Here is a 15,855-nt window from a genome sequence, read left to right on the forward strand (position 1 = left end):
CATGGCACCAAAAGAAAACCGGGCAATGCAATAGAAGAAGTCCTTGCCAGGAAGGAACTTCAAAGCCCAAATAAGGTTCTCAAACCAAGATCTGTTTCTCCAAGGAAGATTACATCTGGCAGCCCAAAAAAATAGTGAAAGCTATAACTATTTATCTTTCGAAAGAAAACAAAATTAGAAGAAGAAGAAGAAGAACATTATTGAACAAACATATTCAGTAATTAATAGCAAAAATAAGAAGCTATATTCTAATAAACATAACCTTCCAAAGATTAAAAAAATTATAACTGAACAAATACGAACTCTAAGATAGTCATTGGAAGAAGTAATAAAATTTGAAATTAAATAAATAATAAATAATTGTAATTCTTTCATGAACAATCACACTGTTTCAATAGGAAATCTGAATTTTAATAAATAAAAAATAATGATCATTGATTAGTGTCAAATCTCGTTCACATGCACACTCATATCCTTTCGATACAGGACAAGGCATCTATTGGTTTGTTTTACAAACAAAATACCAATAAGAGATATAGAGGACACGATATTTTCCAGCTAGGCAGCTAGGCTGCTAATATATTATAGAATTTGCTTATTCAAGAAAATACATGTTTGAAAACATGAAGCCAGTTGAATGGATTTGCCAAGTCCCAATTGATGTCACAAGGAGAAGTCAGCTTTGAAGAGGTCCATGTATCTTAAAGATCATCATCTTCAAAGTAACTGTCAAGTTGCAGACGGATGTAGACACAGCTTTGGATTGGCCAGTGATGTTGTGAGTTGACCTTTTAGTTAATGGAGACGATTATAATTTTTTATGAACGTTTTCGTCATGCTGAAATTATTGTTGAAATGGTCGCCAACTGGTGGTTCTGCAAGGACAGACATGTCCTGTATCGTAAGATGTTAGTCATACATGGTAATACGCATGCGATGTGATTTTTTTAACAGATTGTAATTCAGTTTTGAACATTCAACATAGAAAAGCCCTTTCCAAGATCGAGAATTATTAAGAACTGCAGCATTGCAATTGATATCTTTTGGACATCCAAGCGACTCATCACTCGATAGCTAGCGTTGTTTAGAAATGTTCCTCTCCTCCTTATAAACAGATAATTTCATTCTAATCTTTTAGTTGATATATGGCATTTGATTACAAGACAAAGTTTCTGACGATAATAAGTCATCTCGATTATTATATAGGTTACTTTTTGTGTATATACTCTTACATTTTCTAATCAAGTTCTTGCATTTTCAATATATCTAATCATGTTCTTCTATTCTTAGAAATTTTTTGATCAATTTCCTCAAACGTCACATTTGACCAAATTCAATTGGCATGACTGTTGAATATTGCTAGACTATGACATAGAAATAATTTTGTTAATATGGATACCACATAAACGTTATCGTGCAAATGAAAAATACAAAAGAAAAATACTTTTGCTTGCCAATTTAGATGTCACATAAACTCCCACATTGTAAATATTTTATCATATCATATCAGACATTTTCAAATGACCATATCAATTGAATTGATTAGATTGGTGCCAGGGAGATGTGATTAGAAAATTTGTGAATTAGACACATTGAACTTACAAGAATTCGATTAGAAAAGACTAGAAAATGTAAGCACGAAAAATAGAATTTTAGGTCAATTTAACATTTACTAAAACCGATTTTAGTATTGGTTATGTCAGACTCACGAGTGGCTGGCCAAATGTCGTTTCATAATAGAAGGGAATAATTGTTCACGCATCATTCTACGAGATAAAACGTGCTGAAATGAATATTTGGCAAATCTACAATAAGTGGCCAACCCCTTGCATTATTTCTGGACAAGATACAGCTGCGGAATCAAGCAGAAAGAAGAACAAGAATCGGTCGACTCTTATCAACTTATCTCTGAACATTCTCAAATGGGATCACCGAAACAACAAACATCATGCGTAATTCTTGCCAATTGGCTGCACCAAGGATTGAAGCCATCACTGTCGTGTTGAAGATAGATCAAGAAGATCTCGCGATTTGATTTACCAGGCTGAAATTGCTATGGATGGCCTCTCTCACATGATGGTACAACCCGGGTCTTCTTCGTAAACCACCCTACAAGTAGGGTACTGAGCACAACAAAGCGGCTTCTGCTCCCAACAAAGCGGCTTCTGCTCCCAACAAACTGGCTTCTTCTCATCTTCTTTTTCCTTCTCTTTCGCAACGCTGACGATGGTGGCATGAGAGAACTTCTTCCGCAGCGCCCCCGTCAAGGAAGCTGCGTCGACTCCAACCCCGATCACCACCAGATGGCTCTTGTCTATTTCTACCGCCACCGAGATCACGCCTGTCGTATCATCGTCATTTTAATGTCGGTAAACAGGGAGATTTTTTATTTTTATTTTTTTTCCATTTAACCACATTGAAGATTATTGACACTCCTTTACCAAAAAAAAAAAAAGATTATTGACACTCGAAACCCTCAAACACTAACTTCATTTGTCGCCACGGTATGACTGTATTTCACGTGTGCATAAGACCATATACGTTTCACTTTGTACCATGATCGGCCAAAAAATAAATGAGGTCACTAACCATGAGCGTCGGCAGCAATCTTCATTGCCTTCGATCTGGCTTTTTCACAGTCCATGCACAATTTGATCACTATCTTTTGCTGCAGGAATGGAATAAAATGAATGGCAGATGAATAAAGATGATTTAGCTAAGAAGCACCCCGACTGTGATGTTCAAATCGCAATTGATCATACTTGCCTTCATCTTCAAGAAAGCGAAGAGGAGATAGCTCTGGAACAAGCTCTGGTGCTCTGGGAGATGAACCTTTGAAGATAACCAAGAAGCTATCAAGTTCGTTTGTGTGTGTGTCTATATATATATTCTTAAGTTTAGTACATTAGCTGGCTACGTGAAAGGACTTATGTGGTTTGTACTAGAATAATTGGGACTGGGTCGCTCCTTACATTGTTGGGTTAGTTTGGTCAGCTATATTGTGATGAGAAGTGGCACATCTAATTCCATATGATGGAATACTTCTAGCCGGGAGCAGATACGACCAATTCCTCGATGGTCGTTAATGTGCTCAAAACAATCTTTGCTAAATCAAATTACCAAATCCTTCAAAGGAAATCTCTCTTGACAAGTTGCTTAGAGTACAAATGATAACCATTATGGGTAGAAATTAATTTTTGGAATAAAATTAGATTTTGTAATTTTATTCTTAAATGAGTTTTGAGTAAAAATACGTATTTGATAACGATACTAAATTTCTATTCCCGAAATGAAAATTCGTTTGATAAAGAAACTATATTTCTCAACTATGTCAATCATTTCCTAAGGAACCTGATTAATTTTTCTTTTCCTTAATTCATTTTCTCTTTGTAATTTTAACTGTGGTATTTCTTGCTAGCAGTAAGCATATACGAAAAAGACTGGCAAAAATCTCACAATTTGTTTTTTCTTTTAAAACCATGTTCAAAGTAAGGCCCTAAAAGTCAGTCGTACTTTTTTCTCTTTCTTTTTTTGGGTCGGGAATCGTACTTTATAGAGTGCGGACTCACGAACAAAACAAGCAGCTTCTCTCAGCCAACCTTTGAAAATCGAACGGAAAGAGGTCCGCAAAATCATTATAAAAAAAATCCTCCGAACGAACATCACCGGAAAAGCGGAAGGAAGGAAAAAAACAAAGAAAGAAACTAAAGAAAATAAAAAGAAAAACTCTCTCTCTCCCTCTCTCTCTCTCTCTCTAAAACCCTCACACCTTCTCTCTCTAGAGCTCTCTCTCTCTTTCCTCGATCGATCCCTCCTTCCTCCTCAGCTCCTCCATTCTCTTCCTTCTCCCATTCATGGGAAGGCAACAGCAAATGGGCAGCCGGCTAACAGTGAAGGCGAGCAAAAAGAAAAGCTTTTATTTCTCAATTCTATTCTAGAAATGAAAAATAAAAAATTAGAATTTTTTTTTCTTATTTTTGTTTCATATCTATTTTTGAACAATAAAATTTATCTAAAAATAGAAAAATAATATTACATTATCAAATGGATTTCTGTTCCATTCTTATTTCTAGAACAGAAAAATAATTCTAAAATAGAAATAAAATGATTATGGTGCACACCCTTCTACGTTGAAATTTGAGTTGATGGACTCTTGGCTGGCTAACCTCTCACATGCGTCTCACTTTGCAATCGAGCAAAAGGACTCTAAAGGCTTGTAACGAGACTGACATTATTGTCCAACTAGGATGCGTAAGGAAAGTTCGTAAAGCTTGGGACCAGGGCAGCTGACTATACTCTCATGTATTACTCGCTACTTGTGAACAAGCAAATGATATCAAGCTGAATTAGGAATCAGAGGCCATGATAGCACAAATTCAGGAGATTTGGCATGAATGAACCATGTCTTATCCTGGTGTCATTGACATAATTACAGGTCTCCGCTCGATGTACATTGAGACATTTCATTGATACATACACAGCCCCTGATCGCGGGACAACTAAAAGTGAAAGAGATTGAATAACGTATATTCTTATTCACCACTTCTGAAAGATGGAGCCAATCTAACCAAAAGTAATTTAAGCGAGTTATCTGGGTCAAATTCAAACTTACTCAACTCCAGATCAGGCCAAACAGCTGCTTCGAACAAACTATGATGAAGAGGTGATTACCAGCTGGTCGTCTTCATCTGTACCAAAATATCGATCTCCAAACTCGCCGATGCCAGGTATAACACGGTAATCTTTATTTAACCCAACTTCAATCTCAGAAGTCACGATCTTTATTCTTGGAAAGGTTCTGCATACTACATGCACACCCTGAGGCGCCTGATGGGATGTAAGCAACAAAGAAGTCAGTCCTTTTCTTCATTAGGAAGAAAGATCCATAAGACAGTCAAATAATAATGATGGAGCTATTGGTATCAGAAATTGCTTTTTCCACTTACAGATATGAGGTTAAGAAATATGATGTTGGACTCTGGTACACCCTTCCTTATGAGTAAAGAAATTGCTTGAACAGCTGAATTGCCTGGGAGAAGAACACGCAGATGACTAAAATGGGGTAATCCCGGCCAATTCACAGAAGAACTGATGGAGAAAATAGAGACCGTCCAAAACTATAGATAAATTATGTATTACTATAACCAGAGAAAAGAAAAGAGGAGCCTAATGAGCCGTTCAATAAAGTGTATTCAGAAGCGAAATAAAATGTTAAAGCTTAAGGAGTACCCTCCAAAAAACCTTCAACTATTTATCCCTGATACCTCATCAGATAAAGAATCTTCAAAATAGAGACCACTTGTCGCAAGTCCATATTTCAAGACAGACCATTATGCATCAATTATACTAATGAGAATTTAATTGCACAGGTGACAACCAAAAATCACATCAGCTTCACCAGACTGATTCCCTTTTTTTGGTCAGACACCAATACTATGATTGAGCTATACATGACAAACCTGTTCCAAGAATAGGATCTAGCAGCAAAACATGCCTCTCAGAGATGTCTGTCGGCAATTTCTCATAAATTAGCTGCCAAGATCAACAGAATTACAAGGTCAGGAAAAAATAACAGAGGTATGCACAGAACTTCATGCGCTAGTGTGTGTACATGAGAGAGAGAGAGAGAGGGACATACATGCTGGCCATTATCCCCTTCCCTGTGAATAAGAATCTTCCCTAACTTTATACCTTTACAACATGCTCGCAGAGCATTCTCCATACTCTCACCACTGGCATCAATCAAAAAATTGATTAGTCAATCACAATGCCATCATGGACACAGAAAATCTGACAACAGTTCATTATAAATTGACAAGTAAATGGAAATTAATCCCAACCGTCTCTCAAATCCATTAATCATCAACCAGTAAATCAGAGAAACATGGAAAGACCTAATCAAGGTTCGCAAGTTTCATAAGTTTCTTATCCAAAAAATCCAGTTCTGAATCACTCATGTTGTCATTACATCACTAGCCAAAATCACTATGTCACAACTTTTGAATAGAGGCAATGTAAGGCCAAAAGTTGTAGGAAATGTCCATGGTATCTATTCCACCATCAATAACTCGTTTAGGACACCATAGATGTCACCTAAAACAGTATTGTATAGTTAGTGCTTACAGATCCGAGACATGAGAAGTACCTCCGAATAACAGAAACACCACATAATCTCTTACAGAAATCCACACCAGTATATACAGATCCTGCAGTCACAAAGAAATTTCAGCAAGCTTGAGCAGAAAAATTTCCACAAAGGAAAGATGAGATAATCCACTTATAAACTCTGTCACTGAGTTTCAGTTCCGGGTAACACATATCATGATTCTGGTCAAGAGGTCTCTCCTGCCAACCCATCCCTGATGGAAAACCATTAAGTAACCTACTAGAAGTCCGTGAGACCATGACACTACAACTCACCAGTAGGTGTCACCACCTGCTTTTCAGTGAATGGCAGGTGCCCCAGGCCATGCTCAACCACCTGAGTTAGGAAAGGAATTGTAAATTATAAGGGAAAAGTTCTCACTTTCAGCAACTAATGCATAGAATTTGTTTAAGTTCAAAACAAAAAAGACCCACCAATCGAATTAATCGATCAGCATAGAAGATAAAGTCATGCTTTGTTATCTGAGAATCACGTATTAGAGTATGCATACCCCGAATCTGCAAAGGACATAAGCATTGATTGGAAAAACTTTAGCATTTGGAAGCAGTATAATACTCCATTTAAACATTTTCATTTAGAGCTTGGGTATATACAATATAGATGAGAACTGAAAAAAGTTCAGCAGTTAGTATGAAAGAAAGCTGTACCTACCTGAAAAGTCGATTGAATGACATACAAGTTTGGGTATATTTTACATAAATCGTGCTGGCCAAGCTTTGTCCTAATATGCTGCACTATTAGATCAATGGCCACGTGATTGTCTCCTCCACGGGGAATAATGATATCCGCATACTTCTTCGTTGGAAGGATAAAATCATCAAAAGCAGGCTTCACAAATTTTGAGTACTGCAGCAAAACTAGGTGGACTTAGAACTATGGGCTAAAAGGTAAACGACAAGAAAGTCAGATGCAACCTGTTAACATGAAGAAACACCAATCTAGATGCTAAAGATGATGACGCATGGAATATAGTAAGACAAAACCTATGACTGGCTGAATTTTAACACTAGAGCACTGGTACATTGATTGTCTCTTTTCCCTCACCACATGCATAACATTTTATTTTCTAGCGCCCAAAAAAAAAAAAGCTGTATCCCATTCTTTCCTTCCTGAAAGGAAGAGCAAAAACATATATTTCGTGAACGATAATTTAGCATTATCATGCAATCAATCACTATTGGCAGGCTAAAGTTTCAAACACTGGAACAAGTCTGAGCTCAAAAGATTGCTACCAGTCTTTTGCTTTATAAATCTAATGCAGTGAAGCAACAGCAACAAAATAAGATGCTGACCTGATCAAGTACAGCACCAATATCCCGTCCCTTCTCAGCAGTATCACGCCGTATCCTCCTTGCAAGACGTACATCAGCATCTGCGCTAAAATTATACTGAATTCCAGTAAGCAGGCTAACATTAATAACAAGATCAAACGAAAGGTCATGTGAGGGGCAATGATAGATAATTTACTCAAAGAACAATGTCAAGGGACAACACCAGAAAAAGCTTACAAAAATGTCAGTGAAGAGAAAAAGTTTATACTAGTAATTTTTGTTGCAGCTTGCCCACAGGAAGGACAGCAAACTACTAAATTTTCTCACCCTTCAGCAAAAGACATCATCATCCTCACTACAGCTAGCGAATAGGGAGGGATAACCATCTAAAATTTATCTTAATAAGTTCTTTATATGCATGACCGATGCTCGTTATTAGGAAGAAAAATGAATGAACTCAGTAGGTTAAGTACTAGCGCTAGTACTCGGTTGTTTGAGGTTAATAGTGAGACATATGATAGAGAAATCTCGGTTGTTCAAATCAATTACTTTAGATGACAAAAGCAGCCATGGAAGTATTTAATCCATGATATGCATCACAGACTGTCAGTGACTCATCCAATCAATTCATATCCAATTTAAATTTAAGCTCCTGATTTGACCTTTAAATTCATCCTATTGTTGCATTCTTTAACCATAAAACGTAAAACAACCATCCAGCCAGCTAATGTGCCTGAAGCTACACTAATTGAAGCTCCTTTGCAGCTGGACATTGTGGAAGATCCATGGGGCAGAACTTTCTGCCAAATACACTAGTGAAGACTAAGAGATGTTGATTTCAAAGTAGAACAGATGTCAAACAGACATGGTTTCAAAAATGTTCAAGCAAGTAATGAGTCAGAAAATTAAAGGATCATGGGGATATCTAATAACACAAAGGATAAGGCGATGGTGAACCTGTATCAACAAATATCTTCATGTTCATCAGCTCACGGACACGAGGATCATGAAAAATCAGTATGCCTTCTAAGATTATAACATCTGAAGGATTCACCTGCATTTGATGTCGCAGTAGTCAATTCTTTTGGAAGGGGACTATTCGAAAGAGCACATTTAACAAAAGAAATTTTTCTCGGCTTCATATTACATCCTTGTACCTATGGGAGCATACGTACTGGCATTATGACAGAAGTTAATAAGCCTTCAAGAACTGACAAAGTTTGGCAAATTATACATGGTTTGTGGCATTAGATAGTATTATAACCTTATAAATACCATCATTACCTCACCTTGTTCCATATTTTATGGGAAAGATAAGTATTCTCAAAGTTAGAAACTATTATGTCAAACAACATAAACCTAATCGGGACAGGAGATAGAGGATGATACAGATGGGCGGTGCTCCATAAGCAAATAAAGAGTACCCTTCTAGCCGGATAGACATTATTCCTGTGACTCATGAAGTCATAAATGGGTACATCTACAGCCTGACCATTCTTCAATTTGTCCATAGAACAGAGCAGTTGCTCAGTGTCGAATGCATCTGTTAAAAATTAACATCGTGTTAAAAGAAGATCAATTCTTCTCTAGAGAATCAATAATACACTGAACTGTGAAACTTAAAGCTAACTTTCCATATTAGGAGAGTCTGCAATAATGTTAATATGAGCAAATTAGAAGTTGTAAAATTAACCTACCCCAAGTGGCTAGCTAAGAGGTAAAACTATTGGGACCTTAGCGTGAGGTCTTAGGTTTGGTTTAGGACAAGGTCACAAGGAATGCGACCTCCGGGTGTGGATGACCTGCCTATGGACGAAATAGGGTGGTTAACTTAGTTTAATGTGAAAGGTAGCCAAGGATATCACTAGCCAGCAACACCAAAAGAAAAAGAAATTTCTGAAACTCTCCCTTACTGATAGCTCAATTGTGTGTTTGCAATAACAAATAGAAATATCGCCAGATTGTTTTTAAATAGAACAGACCAGCTTTACTCAACCAAAGATGTAATCTATTTACTCTAGTATCAGTTTTTGCGTAACTGTGATTAACCAAGAATTACTAAGAAATCCATGAGTAGGACTGTTAAGAATAGAAAATAAGGATCACATGAAAAAGAAAAAATTGAGATGGTTCCAAATGAGTGGATGGGCACAATCCCAAGTAAAAGCACAAAGTAAAAAAGTGATGACCAAAAAACAGACAAAGGTAGAGACTCTGATGGTGGATCTAAACATGAAAGGTATTATGCGTATGCAAAGAGCCAAATAACAGAAAATTTGCCTAACCTAAAGAGCAAGACAATCCAGATGGCCTATGCCAACAATACCTATAAAAGGATATAACAAAAACATCGCTCACTCGAAGGATTTCACCCTCAAGATAGGGAAATGTCCTAACCGGGATGGTCAAAGTTGTATTCATGAACTCGTGCAAGTTCCTCTTCACTCAAACGATGATAGAATGAATCCTGCAATGCAAAGCATTCATTTCAGTTTAGAATGCCAAAGGCATCAGATGCCATGTTTGAACCAAAAAAAAAAAGGTCCCACTTGATGACGGTACCATCCATATACAGGGAATATTACCTGGTTAACAAGTACGACACGCTGATCATGAAGCTGCTGAATAATCATGTCACAAACTGTAGTCTTTCCAGATGCTGCTCCACCGGCAACACCTGCCATAAAAGCATTAAGAAAATTCAGACAAAAGCAAACATATATCTAATTATAACACGCTGCAATAATACCATCATCTGATTACAAGAAACTGAGCGTAAGGCCAATTAAAGAAGTTGAGCACAGAATTTCCCAAATATACACGATCATATTCTTACCGATGACAAACGGTTCCTTAGGCATGTTTTCAGTCACTGAGGTTGATGGTTGCTCCGCTAGATCTCTAGGCTGCAAACCATCCATGTGAAAACCAGAGAAATGGGGCCCTGATGAGGCCTCTATCATATCCACAACAGACTTAGAATCCATAAGCAAGGACCTCGATGAAGACTTCTACATAATTCATGGAGCAAGGCAGTCAACAAGTGCATTTGCTTAGCGGTAGCATGAACCAAGTTCTTATTGATGAAAAACAGCACGGTTCCAAACTTCCAATTCAATGAGTTTCCTAACAATGCAAGACCTATATAGTCCTCATCTATGTCAAAACCACTCTTGCACAGTCAACATCTCAGTTCCATAACCTTAGAAACCCAGAACTCAATTGCACAGCACTCAAAGTAAGTATCTTTTCTGGCTACTTTGCTTTTATTTGGAGAAGAGAGAGAGAGAGAGAGAGATTAGAATGCGTAGAACACTCTGTTTCGTCTTACGTGTGCCATCAACCAGGGGCTTCTACCTTTCCAGGCTGGTCAAGGAGCCTGTTGTGGAAAGGAGAAGGGTGTTTCCACCTGTGAGGGCTGTCCCCAGTAGTCCCTCAGTGGGATGCTCAGCTAGACTACGTTCCTTATATTAACATGTCGGTGCCCGCATGCCTCACACCCCAAGTTGTTTATGTTTATTTTTCTTCCCCACAAAGCAGAGAATACCAACGATCTTACACTACGGAGATGCTGAACGTTAGCAACACCTCACTTCAAATCATCCCCACACCAGGTTCTCCCTGGAGGGTTATTGAATTGTAACAATAATTGATTCCTAAGCCGCTCATCTTTAGATACCGAATCAGCCAAAACTGCCATACACTTACAAAGTTTTCTGGGGTTCTGCGAAGTCGACACAAACAAGCAACGCCAGCACCTCAAATAAAACAGCGCAACTCGTTCAATAGAAAGACGCTTGCAATTCAAATTCGTAGAAAGCAACGCCGATACGGCCATAGCTCGCGCACGTGATACTTATTGCCAGGACATGATCAATCAAAAGAAGGCTTTCCATCTCAACTGATTTTGGACAGCTCGACGGTCGCAGAGCCCAACCCACACAAACTCCGACCGCCTCAATCACCAGAAACACTTCCAGACACGAAAACTAAATATTAAAAAAAAAAAGAACGCGAACCCATTTGAGTACCTGGCGAGTTCGACTCAGAGAGAGAGAGAGAGAAAGAGAGAGATTTCTTCGAGCTGCGAGCGGACACGGCGAAACCCACGCGCCCTCACACGCAAAGTTGCAGCCCTGTTACGATAAGGACAAAAACTGGGTGACGGGAGCGACTTTTGCTGGTGTGGATAGGGAGGAGGAGAAGGAGTAGACGAAAGCATGAGCTCGCCCCCTTCGGGACTCGTCGCTATCAACCGTCCTTGAATATCAAATCTTTGCTTTTCCTCTCTCTCTCTCTCTTTCTACAAGAAGCCGTCCTCCTCCTCCTTTCCTTTCCAAATGGTCGCTGTTCTAAGCGCGCGCGCGACATGCTTGCTGCAAGCGTCGCTACAGGACGAAAGGTGCTGGTGCCATCACTGGTTTAAAGAATCGATCAGCTCGTCTTTTAGGCCAATTAAATAAAAGTCAAATCCTTCGTCAACAGATCATATATATAAAAAAATAGAATCTGACTCGCATCAGAAATATAAGGGTTAATTGCTCGGTTAACCTTGATACCTTTGCAGAATATTCCTTTACATTTTGAAAAGTTACAATTTGCATCCATTCAACTTTGACATCGTGTCTGGCCAAATAAAAAAGAAAAGAAAACAACTTTGATATCGTCGCCCAATAACTTCAAACTTTGAAAAGTTACAAATTTTTCCTGAACTTTTGTTTTAGTTGCGGTTATTAATTTTTCCATTTGCATAGCCGTTATTTATTACTCGAAAGTAGATTCTTTTAAGAAAATAATTTCAGTTGATTTTCTTAACTTATCGACCATGGGTCATCTCTATTCTTTTTAATGTTTTTTTACCCATGCGACAGGGGTTTTTTTGTCCAAAAAAAAAAACCTAAGTCCACTCTCAGATGTGCAAACAATTAGCAATTGTAACAACAATCAAAATTTAGGGACTAATTTATAAATTTACAAAGCTCATGAACTATTGTACCACGTTGATAAAATTGAGTGGAATATTCGCTAACGTTTAGAAGTCTAGAGACCATTATGCAATGGTGCGAAAATTCTGGGAGGTTTTAAACAGTTGTCTTAAATTTTAATACATTTCTCCAATTTATTGAGGAAAATTCCATTACCTTCAAATTTGAGGTCGGTGCACCTTAAATCTCCAACTTTAAAAATAAAAATAAGGTTGCACTTTCCCCTGGATTTGCATTTTGTTACACTTACTAACACTGTTGAACTTTTTTTCTGTTGGCATGTGCCCTGGGCATTCCTTCAATAGGTAATATAAATTATATATATGAAATGCGATTTTTGCGATAAATGCAAGAAAATAACAATTAAAAAGCATAAAAGAAAATTTGTGGCTGTACTATCCCTCAAAAGTACTAGACTAGTACATATAATTAGAAAAAAAAAACGAGATACTTTAAAAGGACGAACATAAAGTATAATAGATAGAGATGACAAAACAATGGGTATTATTCAGAATAAGCAAAAATTTCCCACCTTCTGATTTGGTCGTTAATCATCTGATTTATCTGATTTAGCTTATTATTACAGTTAAACCATATAAATTACTTCGTGGCAACATTTAAGAGAAAATCTGAAAACTACGAAATTTTTTGGAAAAAGGAAAGATAATTGCAATACAAACCAATAAGAGCTCAGGGAGAGAGAGAAAGAGAGAGGATTTTGGTGTTGTTAATTAAGGCTACGTAACTATATACAATTAGAAAAAGATCAATTATCCAAATCATATTTTAAACCGATCTTACGGTAATGTATTAATTTTGAATCTTTAAACTTTTTCTTTTTCTTATTTTTCATTTAAAGTAGTTCTTTTCGTAAATTTACGTATTAAACAAGTACTTTTATCTTCTATTTTTATATTTGATTAAGCAAGTAAAATACAGATTTGATGGAAATTCTTCCTTTTTATGTAATTTACATGTTTTTCATGTGAATTGAGAGCAAAAAGGCATTTGGTACAAAATTGAAGAAAAAATTGCACTTTACCCCCTCCTTCCCCTCCTAAAGCATGTGTAAGGTACATGTTCATGGAAGGCATTAATACGCGTTATAAAATGTAAGTTTAGGGAAGATAAAAAGGCAAATTTAAAATTTTTAAACTTAGACTCCGTCTATTTTGTGAAAAATAATTGATTTGGAAAACAATGGCCAAAAGATGATTTTTTATATGGCTTGAAATAATTAGATAATGAAAAATATTTTCATTATCACCAACAATTATATATAAACATTTCCATGAACGATAAAAAAAGGTTACTTTCATTATTTATTGTAAGCAATCATTTTAAGAAAAATATTTTCTAAATTATTCATTTTTCATGAAACAAATGAAGTCATAATATTGTAGAATTGTCTAGCGAATTCAATGAATTATGTGTCGCCTGGCTTGCAAACCATGCTATTTTTCTCCAAAGCTATTTTTTCAAGTTTATTATTAGGCGATAAAGTGGTAGTTTCCGGCATTGTGCTTTGTTATTGTATGCTAAGGGCATCTTTGCCCCCCTTCTGACCCAAAAAATGAAATTCTCCCCGTTATTAAATTGTTGGGCTCACATAATATTGTTTTCAGATTCCTATAACATGGAAACCCATTTCGTATTAAGCAGTTGAACTATGCAATATAATAATCACTAAAATTATAATCTCATCGAGATACAGGTGCATGATATATTGATTCATATAATTATGTCTAAAGGGATACACTAATCCTCATTCTCACTCTTTTTTCCGTGAATAAATAAGTGCAAGTTGTATTAAATTTTAGGAATTAGCACCAATCCTAGATTGAGCTGAAGAACCTAACCAAACTAGCCAATTCTAGGTGATTCCAGTGAAAAATGGTCCATTCTTGTTTTCAAAAATTTGAAACCAATTATAACCAATTTTCTGATTCCTTATATAGAATGGACCGAACCGATTGAATCGCCCAAAGGCACCCCTAAATTGAAATGGGGGATCTCTCTCTCCTTCTCTCTCTCTCTCAGACCTCAACCTTCTCTTCACAGCTCGAACAAGACTCTCTTTGCTCCCAGCCAGTTCGCTTTCCCTCCGTGCTTCTCCATTCAGGTCACGGTCCTCTTTGCTTGAAAGGCAACCGCGCAATTTTGCTTCAATTGTCGCGATTCCAATCTCATTCGCTGAAATTTGATCTGATTTTTCTTCGCAACTTGGCGGTCTGTAGATGCAGGAACGGATGCGAAGAGAGCATACGCCGCATTGTTGCTCGACGCAGGAGGCACTCTACTTCAGCTGGCGAAGTCGGGGGAGGAGAGTTACACGTCCATCGACTGTTTCTCAACTCCTCGACTCGCTCATTTGTCAAAACTGCCCTTGACAAATCGTGATGGAGTCTCAACTTCATCGTTCTCCTCGACTCGTGTTCTCCTCTTGTCCCTTGTTGATTATATGCGTGACTTGTCGTGTGAGTGCGCTAAATGTCGTTAATGTCCCCGAAACGTTTCTCTTAGCTTAAAGCCTTGGCGATTATGCTTAATTGTAGTTTTATCCAGTGCTTGAATTCCATTAATAAACACCCAGAAGTTTAGTTGCGTACCCACCTATATAATAAAGTTTTCATTAAAAAATAAAAAAAAAAAAAAACCAGACCTTGAAACCATCGGTCTAGTTTTGGTTTATTTCCAAGATCAATAGGGTCAATTCCTAGTTCCACATACTCAAAACCGACTCATTTCAAAACTGCTTATTCTTGAATATTGGAAAATTTATGTTGTCTTAAATGACTAGAACCAAAGGGCTAGGTAGAAAAATCCCTAATTGAATAATATGCATGCCAATAAGTTGTATCCATACTACAAGTAATTTGGATCCGTTTTAACTAAGGACTTAGATGCTTTGTAATACGCATGTATCGAATGTGCTCAATAATCCCTCTTTTGCTTCCACTCTCTAACCCTATAATTTATGATCAAGAATGTCACTTCATTTGGAACCCAAGCCATTACAAGATTAATCGGCGGAAACTATCGATACTTTTATTTGAAGCTCAATTCCGACTTTTAGAAATTTAGAAAGTGGTTTATTTTGAAAATTATGGTTCCAATGTAGATAGCCTGCCTTTTGATTGGGCCAAGGAGATGAATTTAGCCCGGTAGATAAAAAAAATGAACTCATGGATGCCTCCCGATTTTGAAAATTAAATTGTGGTGACTTTACTAGATAATGATATCCTCCAAAGCAAAGTCAGTGAAATAATTAGAGCGCAATGAAATGGTGTGTTTTTGGTCAAAAATGAATATATGATGACGGTATGCTTCTCATTGAGATCGTTCATGGACCGATGTGATTAGGGAAATGCGAGCCCAAGAACTAGTTTGTGCTTTTTGCACATTCAATTGGGTCGCCAGCGAATGCGAAAGA

At 37.2% G+C, this 15,855-nt stretch overlaps 2 protein-coding genes across 7 annotated transcripts; both read right to left on the reverse strand.

Moving 5' to 3' along the window:
* Window positions 1–2,069: 2,069 nt before the first annotated feature.
* LOC104452160 (heavy metal-associated isoprenylated plant protein 41) lies at window positions 2,070–2,772 on the reverse strand. The gene is made up of 3 exons (XM_010066671.2): window positions 2,767–2,772; window positions 2,590–2,668; window positions 2,070–2,341 (listed from the first exon to the last, which is right to left on the reverse strand). The coding sequence occupies exons 1-3, from the start codon at window positions 2,770–2,772 to the stop codon at window positions 2,070–2,072; spliced, it is 357 nt and encodes a 118-aa protein (XP_010064973.2).
* A 1,591-nt stretch (window positions 2,773–4,363) lies between these two features.
* LOC104450400 (uridine kinase-like protein 3) lies at window positions 4,364–11,811 on the reverse strand. 6 transcript variants are annotated; one of them, XM_039315966.1, is made up of 15 exons: window positions 11,469–11,811; window positions 10,274–10,445; window positions 10,023–10,114; window positions 9,835–9,904; window positions 8,862–8,980; window positions 8,395–8,491; window positions 7,459–7,538; window positions 6,818–7,012; window positions 6,580–6,663; window positions 6,421–6,481; window positions 6,146–6,206; window positions 5,639–5,732; window positions 5,460–5,532; window positions 4,947–5,029; window positions 4,364–4,827 (listed from the first exon to the last, which is right to left on the reverse strand). In XM_039315966.1, the coding sequence occupies exons 2-15, from the start codon at window positions 10,422–10,424 to the stop codon at window positions 4,651–4,653; spliced, it is 1,437 nt and encodes a 478-aa protein (XP_039171900.1). In that variant the 5' UTR covers window positions 10,425–10,445; window positions 11,469–11,811; the 3' UTR covers window positions 4,364–4,650. The 6 variants fall into 6 exon arrangements, with proteins under 6 accessions (XP_039171900.1, XP_010063231.2, XP_010063232.2 ...); XM_010064929.3 differs by having other exon boundaries at window positions 10,274–10,448; window positions 11,469–11,810; XM_010064930.2 differs by having other exon boundaries at window positions 10,274–10,343; window positions 11,469–11,809.
* Between the last annotated feature and the right edge of the window lie 4,044 nt (window positions 11,812–15,855).

The sequence above is a fragment of the Eucalyptus grandis genome, chromosome 6, assembly GCF_016545825.1.
Source record: "Eucalyptus grandis isolate ANBG69807.140 chromosome 6, ASM1654582v1, whole genome shotgun sequence".
NCBI lineage: Eukaryota > Viridiplantae > Streptophyta > Magnoliopsida > Myrtales > Myrtaceae > Eucalyptus > Eucalyptus grandis.